General features: G+C 44.4%; 1 protein-coding gene across 7 annotated transcripts in view; it reads right to left on the bottom strand.

Moving 5' to 3' along the window:
• The window catches only part of FAN1 (FANCD2 and FANCI associated nuclease 1), a 28,744-nt gene extending 15,610 nt beyond the window's left edge, over positions 1-13,134 (bottom strand). For 2 of the 7 annotated variants that reach the window (XR_014504796.1, XM_083412741.1), the window contains exons 1-4: positions 9,207-11,522; positions 4,945-5,085; positions 3,472-3,667; positions 914-1,147 (exon numbers count right to left, since the gene is read on the bottom strand). Coding sequence is in view for 1 of the 7 variants with exons in the window: in XM_083412741.1 (XP_083268867.1) it covers positions 914-1,147; positions 3,472-3,667; positions 4,945-5,085; positions 9,207-10,521 (1,886 nt within the window). In the remaining 6 variants the exon portion in view is untranslated. Of the gene's footprint in view, positions 1-913; positions 1,148-3,471; positions 3,668-4,944; positions 5,086-9,206; positions 11,526-11,546 lie in introns of those variants that run through there. The other 5 variants (XR_014504791.1, XR_014504792.1, XR_014504793.1 and 2 more) reach the window with 5 other exon arrangements.
• Positions 13,135-13,729: the final 595 nt, after the last annotated feature.

Below are 13,729 nucleotides of genomic sequence, written 5' to 3'. Positions count from 1 at the left end.
CAGGTGCTTTAGGAAGCATCTTCCATCAGACCCAGCTGCCACGGTCTGATCTGCATCTAGGGAGCGGCAGGTTGGGGAAGACTGCCTACAATGATGGTAAAAGTACCACCTGCCAAATCCCAATTAGAAGAGAATTTCTTAAATGTGGAATCATGGCATTATGCCATAACTCCCAAACCTGTGAGCTGAGTCCCCAAATCTTTTTTCAGAGGTCCACAGGTTACCCACTCCAAGTTTAGGGTCTATATTTATATCAAGAGAGGTGGATGGGTAAGTGGACCTCAACTTATGAACGTTCTTTCCTTTTCCACATACGGTGGGTTTCAAATATTTAATGTTTAAATTTGCATGCAGCTTTTTAATTTGCATCACTGTCAGAACAATCAAATACCAACCCATTTCAAATCATAATATAACAACATATGGATCATGTCAATGGCCCATCTAGCCCAGCATCCTGTTCTCACAGTGGGAAAGCTGCAAGCAGGATCCCAGCAGCAGAGCCCTCTTCCCTGACGATGCAAAAAACAACCCAGTTGGATTATATGAACATTGTAACATTTTAAACGCATCATAAAGCAAACGTAGCAATTCATTAGAAACATGTCAGCAATAATAAGACCAGAAGCCACTGCATGGCAGTACTATACAAAAACTAACAAAATGTAGAAAAGCTTTCACAGAGGTTAAAAATCTAAGGTGTGCAGAATTTCAGGTGGGAAGATGGTGTTGCCCTCAGGTCCTGCTTGCAGGCTTCCCATGGGCACCTGGTTGGGCACGATGAGAACAGGACGCTGGATTAGGTGGGTCTCTGGCCTCATCCAGCAGGGCTCCTTCTGTGTAAAAAGTAAGAAGAAGAACTACAGTAAGATGGGGGGGGGCAGTATCCAGGGCCTTCTGGATGCCTCCCTACCGGATGAAATCATCCCGATCCTGGAATATCTGGGTTTTCCTGTTGACTGTGTAACTGGGGAAGATCATGCGGCCCATGTTCACCATGAGGACTGTGGAAAGTTGTCCTTGGCCGCCACTTCCAGCTTCTTCATCCTCCACTGGGTCAGTCAGGGAAAAGAGCAGCAGCACCCGTGAGAAGACTGTCCGGGGAACTTTATGAACCCTGACGGATCTGCCAGCCACATCTTTTGCTCTGAGGAGTACGCAGCAGCAACAACAAGAAGAAGGAAAAGGAAAGTCAACATGAACTAAACACCCTCAGGTCTTCTACAGAGACACATGGTCCAACGCTTGTTTAGAATTATGTCCCACAATGTCCAATGGAGCCGACTCTTTCGTAAGGGTGAGGTTCTTTAAAAGGATTTTAGCCCCTAAACCATTTTTTTTCAACTGTTTCTCTGGCAGATTACTAGGCTGCTGTCGATATTCACAGCTTAGGCCAGGGGGTGCCAACCGTTCTGGGCCTATGGGCCCATCTGAAGACGGGAGGCATTGTCCTGGACCCCACACACTCACCGCCTGCAACCCAGTAAACAGCACACCTTATTTGTTTGCTTGCAACAGGATGCTTCTTTCTAGTCTAATTCCATTGATGGGAGGGTGAGTGTGGATGTGGGTGTAAATGTATTTATCACAAAGCATACATAAGGATAAAAGGAAGCAAGCACTTTCCAAAACGTTAGTGCCTCTTACAGAGTTGAGAAAGACTTGTAGACAAAACAAATCATCATCATCATCATCATCACATGCCCCATGGGATTGCAGGACCTGCACTAGATGACCTGTGGGGTACACATCAAACTCTACAATTCTGTGACTCCAAATGTCCACGTTCTCCTGCCTTCTCAAGTTACTCCTCCCTTCCCTCCGTGGCCCCTGAGATCTGTGAACTCCTTCCAAGAATTCTAACATCAGCCATCCTCAACCCACTATGCAAACATCAGACCAGGCAACAGGAATGGACAATGTTGAGCTGCAGTCCAAATTATCCAGAAGGCACCAAGGTTGGGAAATGCCAAGTGACATAGGACAACCTTCTCTCTCTCAGGTCCCTCCTCCCCCCCCCCATTTCTGTGAAGCCACTGCCTGATCCCTTAAGCCTTGCTGCCAACTGAAACTGGACCAAGTTAACTATCTATTTTTTGAGTCACTGCCCTGTTCCCCCGCTGCTAGAACAGTTACTGCATGCTCCTTGCAAACAGGTTCTTTGGCTTGAAGGTGGTCATTTTCCTAAAGCAAACAGCTCTGCAAACTTTACTTAGCAACAACATAATAATCTCAAATCATGCAACTGGAAGCTGCTGGGCTAACTTCAGCAAGGCAATGGAACACACCACATCTAAATTTACTACACATACATTATCAAGAAATTTATTTACTACACATACATTATCAAGAAATTTGGTTTGGTGCTCTGATGCAAAAAATTAACACACGAGGTGAAAGCGCTAAGAAAAGGAAACCAAACAGACAAATTTGGTGATCTATGGTACCGTTTCATTGAATTTGCATGTAACAAAAAATTTATATCTTCTCAAACGCATTGTAATTTATGGCTAACAACTCTTGGTTAAATGCACTATCATCTATTTTGCTCCTTGTACCATCGTATTGCAATAACCTTGTCCATGCATCAGTGATATTGATTTCTTGTAATTTTCAATCAGAAAGATCCATTTCATTTATGTTCACCCTTTTTATGCGTATGAAAGCGAAATGAATATGTTTAAACAATATCAGCTCAGGAATAGAATTTCCCTTAGCTTTACGTTCTTCCCCTGCCCCCTGCAAAAATAGATGTAACAATGCAGCTGAAGTGCTGAGATGCTCCTCCAAAATCACACACACATCAACCAGGGTAATTTGTCTGCTTAAAAACCAGTGCATAGTTCAAGAGTGAATTATAAAAAGGAGAGTCTCCTGAAAGGTGCCTACTGTGCTTATGGAAGCTGTTGAAAACTGGATTACAGTGGAGCAGAAAGCACAGCATTTCTTGAAGCAAAGAACAGAGGCTTTGCAAAAACCAAATATTCTCTAGCCTCCACCTTTCCAGAGGCTTAAAAAAGTGTGGGAGCAAATCATGGAGACACAGAATACTGGCATGTTTTCCTGTCTCTGTTGGGAACAGAATTCAACTTCCTGAGAAGGAGCAATCTCATTCCTTTCTTTTTTTGAAAGAAAAATGCACCAAAAACAGAAATGCAGGAAAGAGATATATCTCACAGGTGCCATTTGAAAGGACGGGCTCTTTATTTCTGCAATACACCAACTGTGTTATGGACAAAAATGCCTTATTTCCTTGTTTCTTGGGGAATCAATCTCAAAACTTTCTGCTAACGACTGAAAGGACAAGATTTTCATCTATCAGTCTTTAACAACAGAAAGTTTTGCAACGTAGTTAATTGGCATCTTTTACTGAGGTTGCAGAATCTAGCTTTTCCTGGGTGGCCCTGATGCAGAATTCTGATGTTTTTATTTCATCATTTTAGAAGGGAAGGCACTCAAAAGTTAAGTTACCTTTTCAGAATCACATTCCCAATGCCAGCTTGGTTCCTGCTGAAGACTGAGCGCTGCTTTGACAACCGGAGGAAATCTTCCAGGAGCTGCTGTTTCTGTGCATTTGGGTTTGGCAGGTGGAAGACCTTTGCTAAGGTTTTCAGCTCAGGGGCAGAAAGCAAGTCAAGAGCCTCAGACAGATCTTTTAATTCTGCCTCTGCAGGTACACAGGGAAAAATGCAAGAATAATGAAAGGGACTCCCCATAAATACCCAAGTCCTTTGCTACATGAAATTCCAAAGAATGCCACACAGTCATTGTGTAAGTTACAACACATCCTGTGCTTAAAGCATGAGGTTTTACTGCCTTATTACACACACACCACACATATTATAAACCGTGCTATGAATACCACAAATTTAAAAAGCTACTTGTGGTGGAGGGGCAGGGAGGGACTAATTTACAAAGGATAAGTTGACCAAGAGATGCTAACAATGACAGAGTAGAAGCTGCAGGGGCTGTTTTGGGGGAAGCTTTAAAGGTCTCTCCTGATCCTCTGGAGGCGGCTGTGGCCCAGTCATTCAAGTCTGGTGGCAGAGGCACCTGATTGGTGTGCAGGGAATGAGATGCAGGCTCTGAAGCTAGCAGATCCCACATGGGAAGGACCAGGCAGCAGATCTGCCTCCTCATCAGGGCTACTGTTGTACTCAAACCCCTCTCCCCAGCTATCTGATCCTTCAGTGGAAGATACCAGGGACTGAACCCAAGATGCTATACATACAAAGTATGCAGAGTCTCCTGCCTATAATTTAAGCTGAAACCCAGCAAACTGCAAAGGGGCATTTTACATTTACTTGTGTCAGTGTCCTTCCCAACTTGTAGATTTGGGGCAGGTAACAAGACCCTGAGGAATATCAAGGAGAGAAAATACAGGCAACTCTCAACTTACACAGGGATTATGTTCCAGGGATTGCGCCTAAAGCAAAAATTGCATATAGCAAAAACACCCTGAGTTCAATGGTGGGTGAGATTGCCAAAGTCTTTTCCCCCCCAGACGTCTGTTCCCTTTCCACCCCATTCATTCATTCATTCATTTATTTACCAACCACCCAAAGTTGCAAGTTACCTGCAGTACAAAACTGAAGGCACAAATCATCCCAGGCCTACGCTATCTCTACAAGTGAGCGGGAGTGGCTGAGATCTTCCTGGATTGTACCATTCCAGAGTGTATGCAGGGAGGTCAACTTTTTGAATGCTGCCCATGTTTAAAACAACCCCCAAAACTGCTATCTTACGGAAAGCATTATTACCTCTCCCTCTCCCTAATATGCTACTTACATCAATATTTTGTTTTTCCTTTTCATATGGGGCTACTTTTTTTATCTACTCCCACCCCCACCAAAAAAACCCCACCTGCAGTGGTGCAGTTCAGAAATGGAACTATCGCATTATTTTATTCCACATAACTGTCATGCAAACTTTTAACAGACATACCTGACTGCAAGAATCCTGTTCCAACAAGCTCGTTGATGTATGATGAGAGATCCTCAGCAATCTCCAAGTAGACTATCTTGTTCGTTTTTATCCAACTCAGCTTGCGTTGGAAAAGTCTGACGTATAACTTCTGAGCGCTGGCTGCAGTGGCATCATAAACCAGGAGAAGGACAGAGAAAATTCTAAAGGTGCTTTCTAAGTCTGGAATTGTGTCCACATCTGCACCAGTGGTTCCCAAAGCTTTTCAGGCTCCTGCTCCCTTAGTTCCATAAACTCATCCCCAATGCCTCCCACCCTACCCTATAGAAAGCATTATTCAGAACATATAATAGCTCAATAAAATTGAAAACAGTAACAGTCAATGGCACATTTAGTCAAAATCCAATCAAAACTATTTAGTTAAATTAATCCAACGAAACAGATGCAGTGGTCCTAGCTCTTCTTCTGGTAGTCATTTACAGTTTCACCGCTACCCTAACATCCACTTGCCTCTTAGTGCCCCTCTAGGTAATTCCACTTCCCCAGGGGAGACACACCCACTTTGGGAACCACTACAAAATACTTGGAAGACACACGGCAGCTTTGCTGTCAAACGCACATCAGCTGGCCCTGATCAAAGTTCAAACGCATCCCCAACTCTTTTGATATGTGACTTTAAAAAACATGCTGAACAAGGGTGGCTGCAAAGCACACTGGGATTGGCCCTGCTCAGGAGTTCGGAAAGCAGGAATCGCATCACTGCCGATCAGCTGCAAATCCTGATTGGCTACACCAAGAACTTCTGAATGGGAGCTTTTGAGAGGAGCCTATCCTAGCGGAGACTGCACCTGGCGCCAAATGTAAAAGGCACCCAATACAAGCCCTGCTTGCAAAGCAACAACCAGGAGTGCACTCTGAGGTTCCTGGTTCCAGCCCAGGATGCAACAGGAGAAAGAAAAGAATTGGGATCCCAATTATTGCCTTTCAAGTCAGGTCATCTGACATCACGCGAACGTCTGTAACTGACAAGTGGGAGGCCCTTACCATCTGTCAAACTGACCAGCAAGGGGTGAGGAGCTCAGGATCTAATCTGCCATTGCATCCTGTTCCGCATCCCTGATTTATTTAGGTTGCTTTATTCACTTACACCTGGGGTTTTGTTATATCTTGCCATTCTTATCCGTCTGCTCCTTGGTTTTATATGAGATTGGGGGGGGGGGGGCATTTAAGTCAGAAAATGACTACTAATTCATTTTCCCTTCGGGTTCTTAAACTTTCTTCACTTTTCCCCAACATTTTCCTCCACCCCAGGGTGTCACAATAAAGAGAATTTCATGCAACCTTCTACCAAAAGGAAGAATATACTCAAAGCCCAGGTTGTCATTTTCCCAGTGGGGATGAGAATCCTTTGATGTTCTCCCTCTGATACTTCCCAAGTCAAAAAGCCAGAAATAATGCTGATTTTACAGATCATCATCCCTCTTTCTTACTTCTCCCTTCAGCGGTGGTGGATAAGTGCGGGAGACACTTAAGATTTAATATACCATTATGTCCTGCTATTTTAAAAAAGCAAACTCAGTGCCAATATTACAGTAAAGCAAAACATCCTTTTCTAATTTGCGAAAGAACCCTGCTGGAGCAGATTCCTGCTCATCACGGGAGACCAAATGACTGGAGTTGCAATCAGGATACATGCTTACCTGAGAGGAAGACATACCAAAAACATACAGAAAGTCACCAGCTTACAAGGATCAGGCCTGCTTCCCAAAGTCATCCAGGTGCCTCTAGGAAGCCCACAACCTGGGAAGCTAAGTCTGAGCAGACCATCTAGTTCTATATTATCTACGCTGATTCTTTGTGGTTCTCCAGGATTCCAGACTGGGGTATTTCCCAGCCCTACCTGGAGATTTCAGGATTGAGCCCGCAACCTTCTGCATTCCAAGCAAATGCACTTTCACCTTTCCTCAGATCTCACCTTGGGACATGAACTCACTTAGATGGGTTTTAGATTATCCCTTCTCCCTGAGCCTCAGTTTTCCTTATATGTAACATGGGGAAAATATTATTTGCATACCTAAGAGGGAGTACTGGAAGACAGGCAGTGATCATGAACGGCTTTGAAAGCTCTAAAGCAGTGTTTCTTATAAGTACTCCACATTATATTCACCTGAGGAGGGATACGACTCAACTCTCCAAAGGAGTAAGCAATTTTTTTTAAGTTTGGGAAGTGCTCCTCTCTAAAGCATCATCCTTGGGTCCCTGGACATTGGTGGACTACAACTCCCATTATCCTTGCCAATTGGCCTCTCTGGTGGGTGACGATGGGGGCTGCAGTCCAATAACATCCGGGCATCCAAGATTGGGAACAGCATCTTTATGGCAAAATGAAAGTATAGCGAGGTTATTAGGTGAAGGGCTAATTACAAACTCTCACTGAGATTTTGTTTAAAACATTTCAGGTCATGGTTCCAAAAAGTTCAAAGCGGCTGTCAAAAAGATGAAGTACATTAAAAATGCTGAAACATCAAGATGGAAGTGGACAATGGACGCAAGAGATGAGGGACCCTGCAGAGACAGAGGCAGTCCTTCAGCTGATAAAATCCATGTGGGCCAGGTAACAAAAGACATTGGCAAATCGGTTCTGAGTTGAGAAACGCTTCCAACTGCATTTCAAAACACACGGCTTATAAAACAGCCATTCGCTTTATCACCTGAGTGGAGCAAGGAGCGCCTCCAGGGGATCAGATAGAGAAGACTTAGCCACAGAAGACTAATTTAAGCTAAGAAGAGAAAAATGTTGTGGCCCAGCAGTTTATCAAAGATTAGGCTTGATGAGGAGGAAAGATTTCATGGGGGCGGGGGGAGAGAACTGGATGCCCATTTTATCCAAAATCAACTTCACTCTCCTATAGCTCAAATAGGTCCCTGTGGATCACGCAGAAGCCCTGCTTCCCAGTAGCCCCAACTTGCAAAGCAGAAATTATTGCTCAAGCAGAGTGATCATGCCCTGGTGCAGCCTCTTTCCCAGGTGCTTATCATCAGCCCAACATCAAAGGCTCATAGAGCTGTAAAAAATTGTATCTGCCTCTTAGCAGAAGCCAACCAATTGGGGAGCATGTAAGTTATGCAAAGAGCTCATCTAATGGCACGGCTTAACATCTCTGCATACAGGAACCAAACAGAAGCTGTCTGCTTGGCAAATTAATGTGCTCTGCTTACTGTCTTAAATCCAAATCCCACTAGATGTGCAGGGCATGAAGGGTCGCCCCTCTTCTCTCTCAAGTAAAAAAAAAATCAGGACAAGTGGGGAGGCCAACCTGTCCCCATCGATCAGCTAGGAGGCACAGGTCCAGTGTTAGAAACTGAGATATAAAAGCTATTTGCCATATGGCCCCTTAAACCTAGGTTACAGTCAGGTACATTAACAGAATGCTTAGGTGCCTGTCTAGGGGTGTGTTTGGGTTGTTGTTTTTTTGTAAGATTACAAAGCTGAAAATGAATTGTGTATATTGTCAGCTCCAACTAAAATCTGACTCATGCCATAGCACCGCAGGGAGAAAAAAGTTGCTGTGTGTCAGGTGCCATTCTGGCACCCAAGCATCTTCACTTGGTCACAAATGACTGATAGCCAGGTGCAAAATGTGCCTGGCTTCCTCCTTCCTCCTCTTCATTTTGCCTATTAAGATTGTGAACCTGTGAGAAAGAACTGCCTCACACTTTAACATATGTGCAGAGCTTAGAAAACAGCAGGTGCTTTTTAAAGTGATGTATATTATTGTTTATTACTCTATGTGCATGTAGTCATCTCCCCGCATCCCAACCCAAGAGGATAGTCATCATCTGTTGCGATATTACTTCAGAGGTTAGCTGCTGCAACCTCAAACTACCCAAAGGTGGGGCACAGGTAGCTGCCTCAGACCAGGCAAGATTGTTTGTCCATCTAGCCCAGGATTAAATAAATAATGACATGGTGTAATATGTCATGTGCTGTTGCTCATCTGAGGTTGTATTTACCTAATTTTAAGACCTGCTAAAGAACAGGTTATTGTTATGTCCTCAAATGTAAAACCACAGAATTCAAATAGGGTGTACTTTCTTTTTCCCATGACTGTATATGTGAGGGTCACCCCTGGAGATTTTTATACTTCTGCAAATCTTGGGTTTACCTCAAGTCTGCTGAGACTTACTTTTCTTGTGCAGTGTGGTTTTGATTCTAGATAGGCAGAAACCCTTGAGGGCTTGATAGAGATTAACATTAGAATATGGAATATAATATTACCTACCTGAGAGTTGGTAGAACTTTGCAATGGTGTCCAAATCATTCTCATCAAACAGCCTCTGATCATCCTCATTCTCTAGCACAGCCTGCAGGACCATCAGAAAATTCTGAAGATAATATGGTTGCCCTCCTGGGTCTTCTCCACGGCTGAGTCCATTGAGAACCACCTCTAAAATGTTGCTGCTTGGACTCTGAGAATTCATGTTTTCCAAAGGTCCCAAACCAACACAATCAACCACTTCATTTTTTAAGTCTGTATGGTCTTCCATAGGAAGTACTTCCATGTCACCCCCCACAAAAGAGATATTTTGTGTCTGATTGCAACAAATATCTTTCACATTGGGCAACAGAGCCTGTTCACCAGAAGAGAGGTCTGTGGTTTCCAAGTTTGATGGTGCTTCTTTACTATAAGCTGTTGAACATACTGCAAGCTTGCAAATATCAGAATCCAAGTCCTCCTTAGGAGTATTTTGCTCCTTGTTGTCCTCTGTTAGCAGCCCAACTTCACCACAAGCAAGATGATCAGATGGAAACAATCCAGGAGCAGAACCCTCACCACCCAAGAGTGTTCGTGCGCCACCTTCCCATGTGGGGTCCAGGGTTTCTCGCTTGCCTTCGAATCCTTCCTTTGGACTAGGTTGTCTCTGAAGCCTTGAAAAGGGCAACCAGTTTTCTTTCTGGGAAGAAGTGGTGCCTTCTGGATTCTCCTCTCTAGAGCTGTCACACACATCTTGAGCTGGTCGAGACTTAGCATCCCAAGTAAAGATGCTGCCACCTTCAGCACGACGCTTCCTGGACAATTTGGTTGACAGCCTTCCCAGGGAGATCTTCCCAACTGCCTGAACCTCTGGCTCACCATTGCCCAGCAGGAGACCGCTGCCCTTCTTAAAGTATGGGCTCACCTGTCCTCCCACCTCATGTTTTGTTTCAGAGTTGTCACCTACTAACTTCTCTGGAGTCGAAGCATTATTTGCAAAGTACGGACTGCAACCACCAGGCACATTTTCAACTGATGGGCCTGCACCCACGTCAGGCGCCGAACCAACCAGAATCCTATCATCATCCCGGCTCTTTTGACACACTTCATCAATGTGCTGGTTGATTCCATATCTTGCTACCATCTGCCCACACAAAGGACAGGCAACTCTGGCAGGGGGGACATTATTGAAAAATGAAGCAATTGAGAAAGAGGATGCAGATAAAGGCAGTGTCCCTTCCACACCCGTCCCTTGCTTCCTCCTGGCAGGTTTTATCCTCTTCCTATTGAGGGCTGAGCTTCTACAAGGCCTTTTATTTCCTGGGAGCTCTTCTTCTGCCATTGCAGGAACCCAAGATAAGGTGAATGTAGGAGCCGCCTCATGCAAACGGAAAAAAAACTCTTCACGTCAAGTTATCAAAAGCATTTTTCATGGCCTTGCCTGCAATGAATAAACAGCAGAAGTGATGGTTTAAGTTTTGCATCAACAATAACAACAATAAATTCATAGGTGGTAGGCTTATGAAAAAGTTAAAAATGTTTTGTCACTTTAATTATCAATCACATGCACACCTCATATTTCCTCCTAGGAGCTCAAGGAGGCATATATGGTCCTTTCCCCCCAATTTATCAATACAACAACCCTGTGAGGTAAGCTTGCTGAGAACTGCTGATTGGTCTAAGGTCAACAAGTGAGTTATATCACCAAGTGGGGATTGAACCCAGGTCTCCCTAATCAAACATTCTAACCATACACAACACTGGCTCTACTTAAGGACATGGAGTGATATCCAAGTAAGTCATAACCAGATGCAATCAACTTACTTAAGTAAGAAGTCAATGGGACTACTCTGAGTATCTTATCATTGGGTATCACCTAGATTCTGGAACAATTTGCCAATGAAGCTATTAGTACTATTGATATTAGGGTATCTTAAGGGATTTAGTAGCGATGCAAAATTTAAACTTGGTTATTAGTTTCTTCCAGATTTTATTCCAAACTGGATTTAATGTAGAAAGTGTCCAAGTTAGTAAAAGCAAGTACACTTAATAAGGAGATTAGCAAGTATCAAGTTAGTAATAAATTTTTTTTAATATGATCTTTGGTTGCTTGAGCTGCCTTTTTCTTTTTGTCTCAACCTCTTAGTTGTTTTCCCATCAATACTAAACCAGAAATATGCAATTCTTTCTTCCATATTCTTCCACTGCTGCCGTTGCCTTCTTTTTTCTTGTTCTACTCTCCAAAAAATAATTTGTAAGCATCTTGGGACAAGGAACCATATTTTTAATCATGTTAGCATTTTGCAAAGTACACATGGGTGGACAGACTTCAGACTTGACGGATCTATTTGGCTTCTGCAAAAGTACCTTGAGATTCATCAGTCAGGGCCAGATGCAAACTGGTGGGACAGGCAGACCTTTAGAATTAAGGGCCAGGGTGCCTCTGAGCACAAGCCCAGCCCAGGAATTTGTTTTCAGGATTAGAAGCAATTTTACACTTTCATGCAGAAGTCCACTCCTGGTTTTCCCAAAAAGCATTTTTCCTTTCAGCAACGAAACTACATAACCAGAGATACCACTGTAAAGTTTCTTTGTTGCAGCCTCTGTCAAGTAACTGAGCTTTCCTTGCCATTCTCCTGCAAATCAGCTTAACCTGATCTACCTTTTCTGCTCACTCCTACTGTAAAGCACAAAGTACAAGACCTCTTAAATGCTTCTGTGATACCCTAATGATTCCAATATAAGCAGATGAAAACATTTTAAGTTTTGAATATGCTATTAAGAAAGTGATCAATCTTGGAACTATTTTTTTAAGAAGTACAGTACTATCCCATTTCTCACTCATATCAATAATTAAGAGGAAAATGAGTAAACTGGTTTATTTTAACATAACTGGGTGCATTCATTCACATTTGCCTTTTCATTTTTTAACCTCTCGCAATTTCTTACAGCCCTGCAATGAGTTAGTTGCAAAAAGTGCCTGAGAATCCCCATTTCAGAAACCAATTGATGGGCCTGTGCACCAGATTAGTGGATTCTCTCCCACCACCAGTGGCTTATAATAAACCAATTATTTATCCTTGTATTTCAAAGGGGAACACTACTGCTCCACAGCATTCAAGACACTCCATCAAAGCGAGACAGAAGGGAAAGATGCAGACTGCCATTATTTTTTAAGTAAGAGACACAAATTAATTCAGTGAAGGGTTTGAACCCAGTTTCAGATTCTGGTTTAATCATGACACACACTGGATGGACAGGACTAGGAATTAGGCTCAGTCTAATCTACCTCAAGTGGGACACAGGTGGCGCTGTGGGCTAAACCACTGAGCCTAGGACTTGCTGATCAGAAGGTTGGCGGTTCAAGACGGGTGAGCTCCCGTTGCTCAGTCTCTGCTCCTGCCAACCTAGCAGTTCGAAAGCACGTCAAAGTGCAAGTAGATAAACAGGTACCACTCCGGCGGGAAGGTAAACGGCGTTTCCGTGCGCTGCTCTGGTTCGCCAGAAGCGGCTTAGTCCTGCTGGCCACATGACCCGGAAGCTGTACGCCGGCTCCCTCGGCCAGTAAAGCGAGATGAGCGCCACAACCCCAGAGTCGGTCACGACTGGACCTAATGGTCAGGGGTCCCTTGACCTTTCCCTAATCTACCTCAAAGGGCTCTTGTGAGGATAAAACATGAGGAGAGAGTATGATATGTGCCCCCAATACTTGGAAGGGTAAACACTCCACTTTATACAATAAGCGACTACTGCTGAATTCAGTTGAACCACCGGCAGGAAACCATCTCGCCTTCTTCTCTCGCGAGCCGCGGGCGGAACACCGTGCCAATGAAATAAATACAAGCCTCCGGCCCCCCTTCCCCCACGCTATGAAGCGAGACGTGGCTGCTCCCCAAACCTGAGCGGCGGCTGCGGGGCAGGCTCCGGGGCAGCCCGAAAGCGGAGCCCGCGCGGCGGGAAGAGGCCGAACGAGTAGAAGCAGGAGGAGGAGACACGGGCAGAGGCCCCGCCCCCCACCTCCCTCCTCGCGCGCGCGCGCCCCGCTTACTCCGCCTTCCCCCGCCAGGCAAATGCAATCCATCCCCGCGCCAGGCGTGCGTGGCCGATGTCGGAGCCGTGGATCGAAGCGCGGCCCGGGATGCCCAGTTCCGGCGAGGACGAGGGTGGGCGGGGAGGCAGAGACTGGGGAGGGAGCGACCCCCTTCCTCCGCTACCCCTCGGGGGTCGTGTTTCATTTTATACGTATAGTCTTGGTTTGAGAGAGGCGCAAGGCAGGGTCGCCCTCTTTCTCCACTTTTAAAACAGATCTTCATGTTTATTTCTATACTTCCAAACAGAGCGTGATGGAAGTCTATAATTCTGTCTGTGCGTTGGGTGCAAGCTGTGCTCGTGCGGTTATAGATTTTATTATATTTTAGTTGAAAGCCTCATTGAGAAGATTTCTATCATTTAATGACAATGATAGCAGTGGCTTAGAAGCGTCATCATAAGCAAATAAAGACAACTACCATTCCTAATAGAAATAATAGTACCTTTTCCAAACATGGTAT

The sequence above is a fragment of the Podarcis tiliguerta genome (genome assembly GCF_965153285.1).
Source record: "Podarcis tiliguerta genome assembly, chromosome: 14".
NCBI classification, from domain to species: Eukaryota; Metazoa; Chordata; class Lepidosauria; order Squamata; family Lacertidae; genus Podarcis; species Podarcis tiliguerta.
This window is presented reverse-complemented; position numbering and strand designations above follow the sequence as displayed.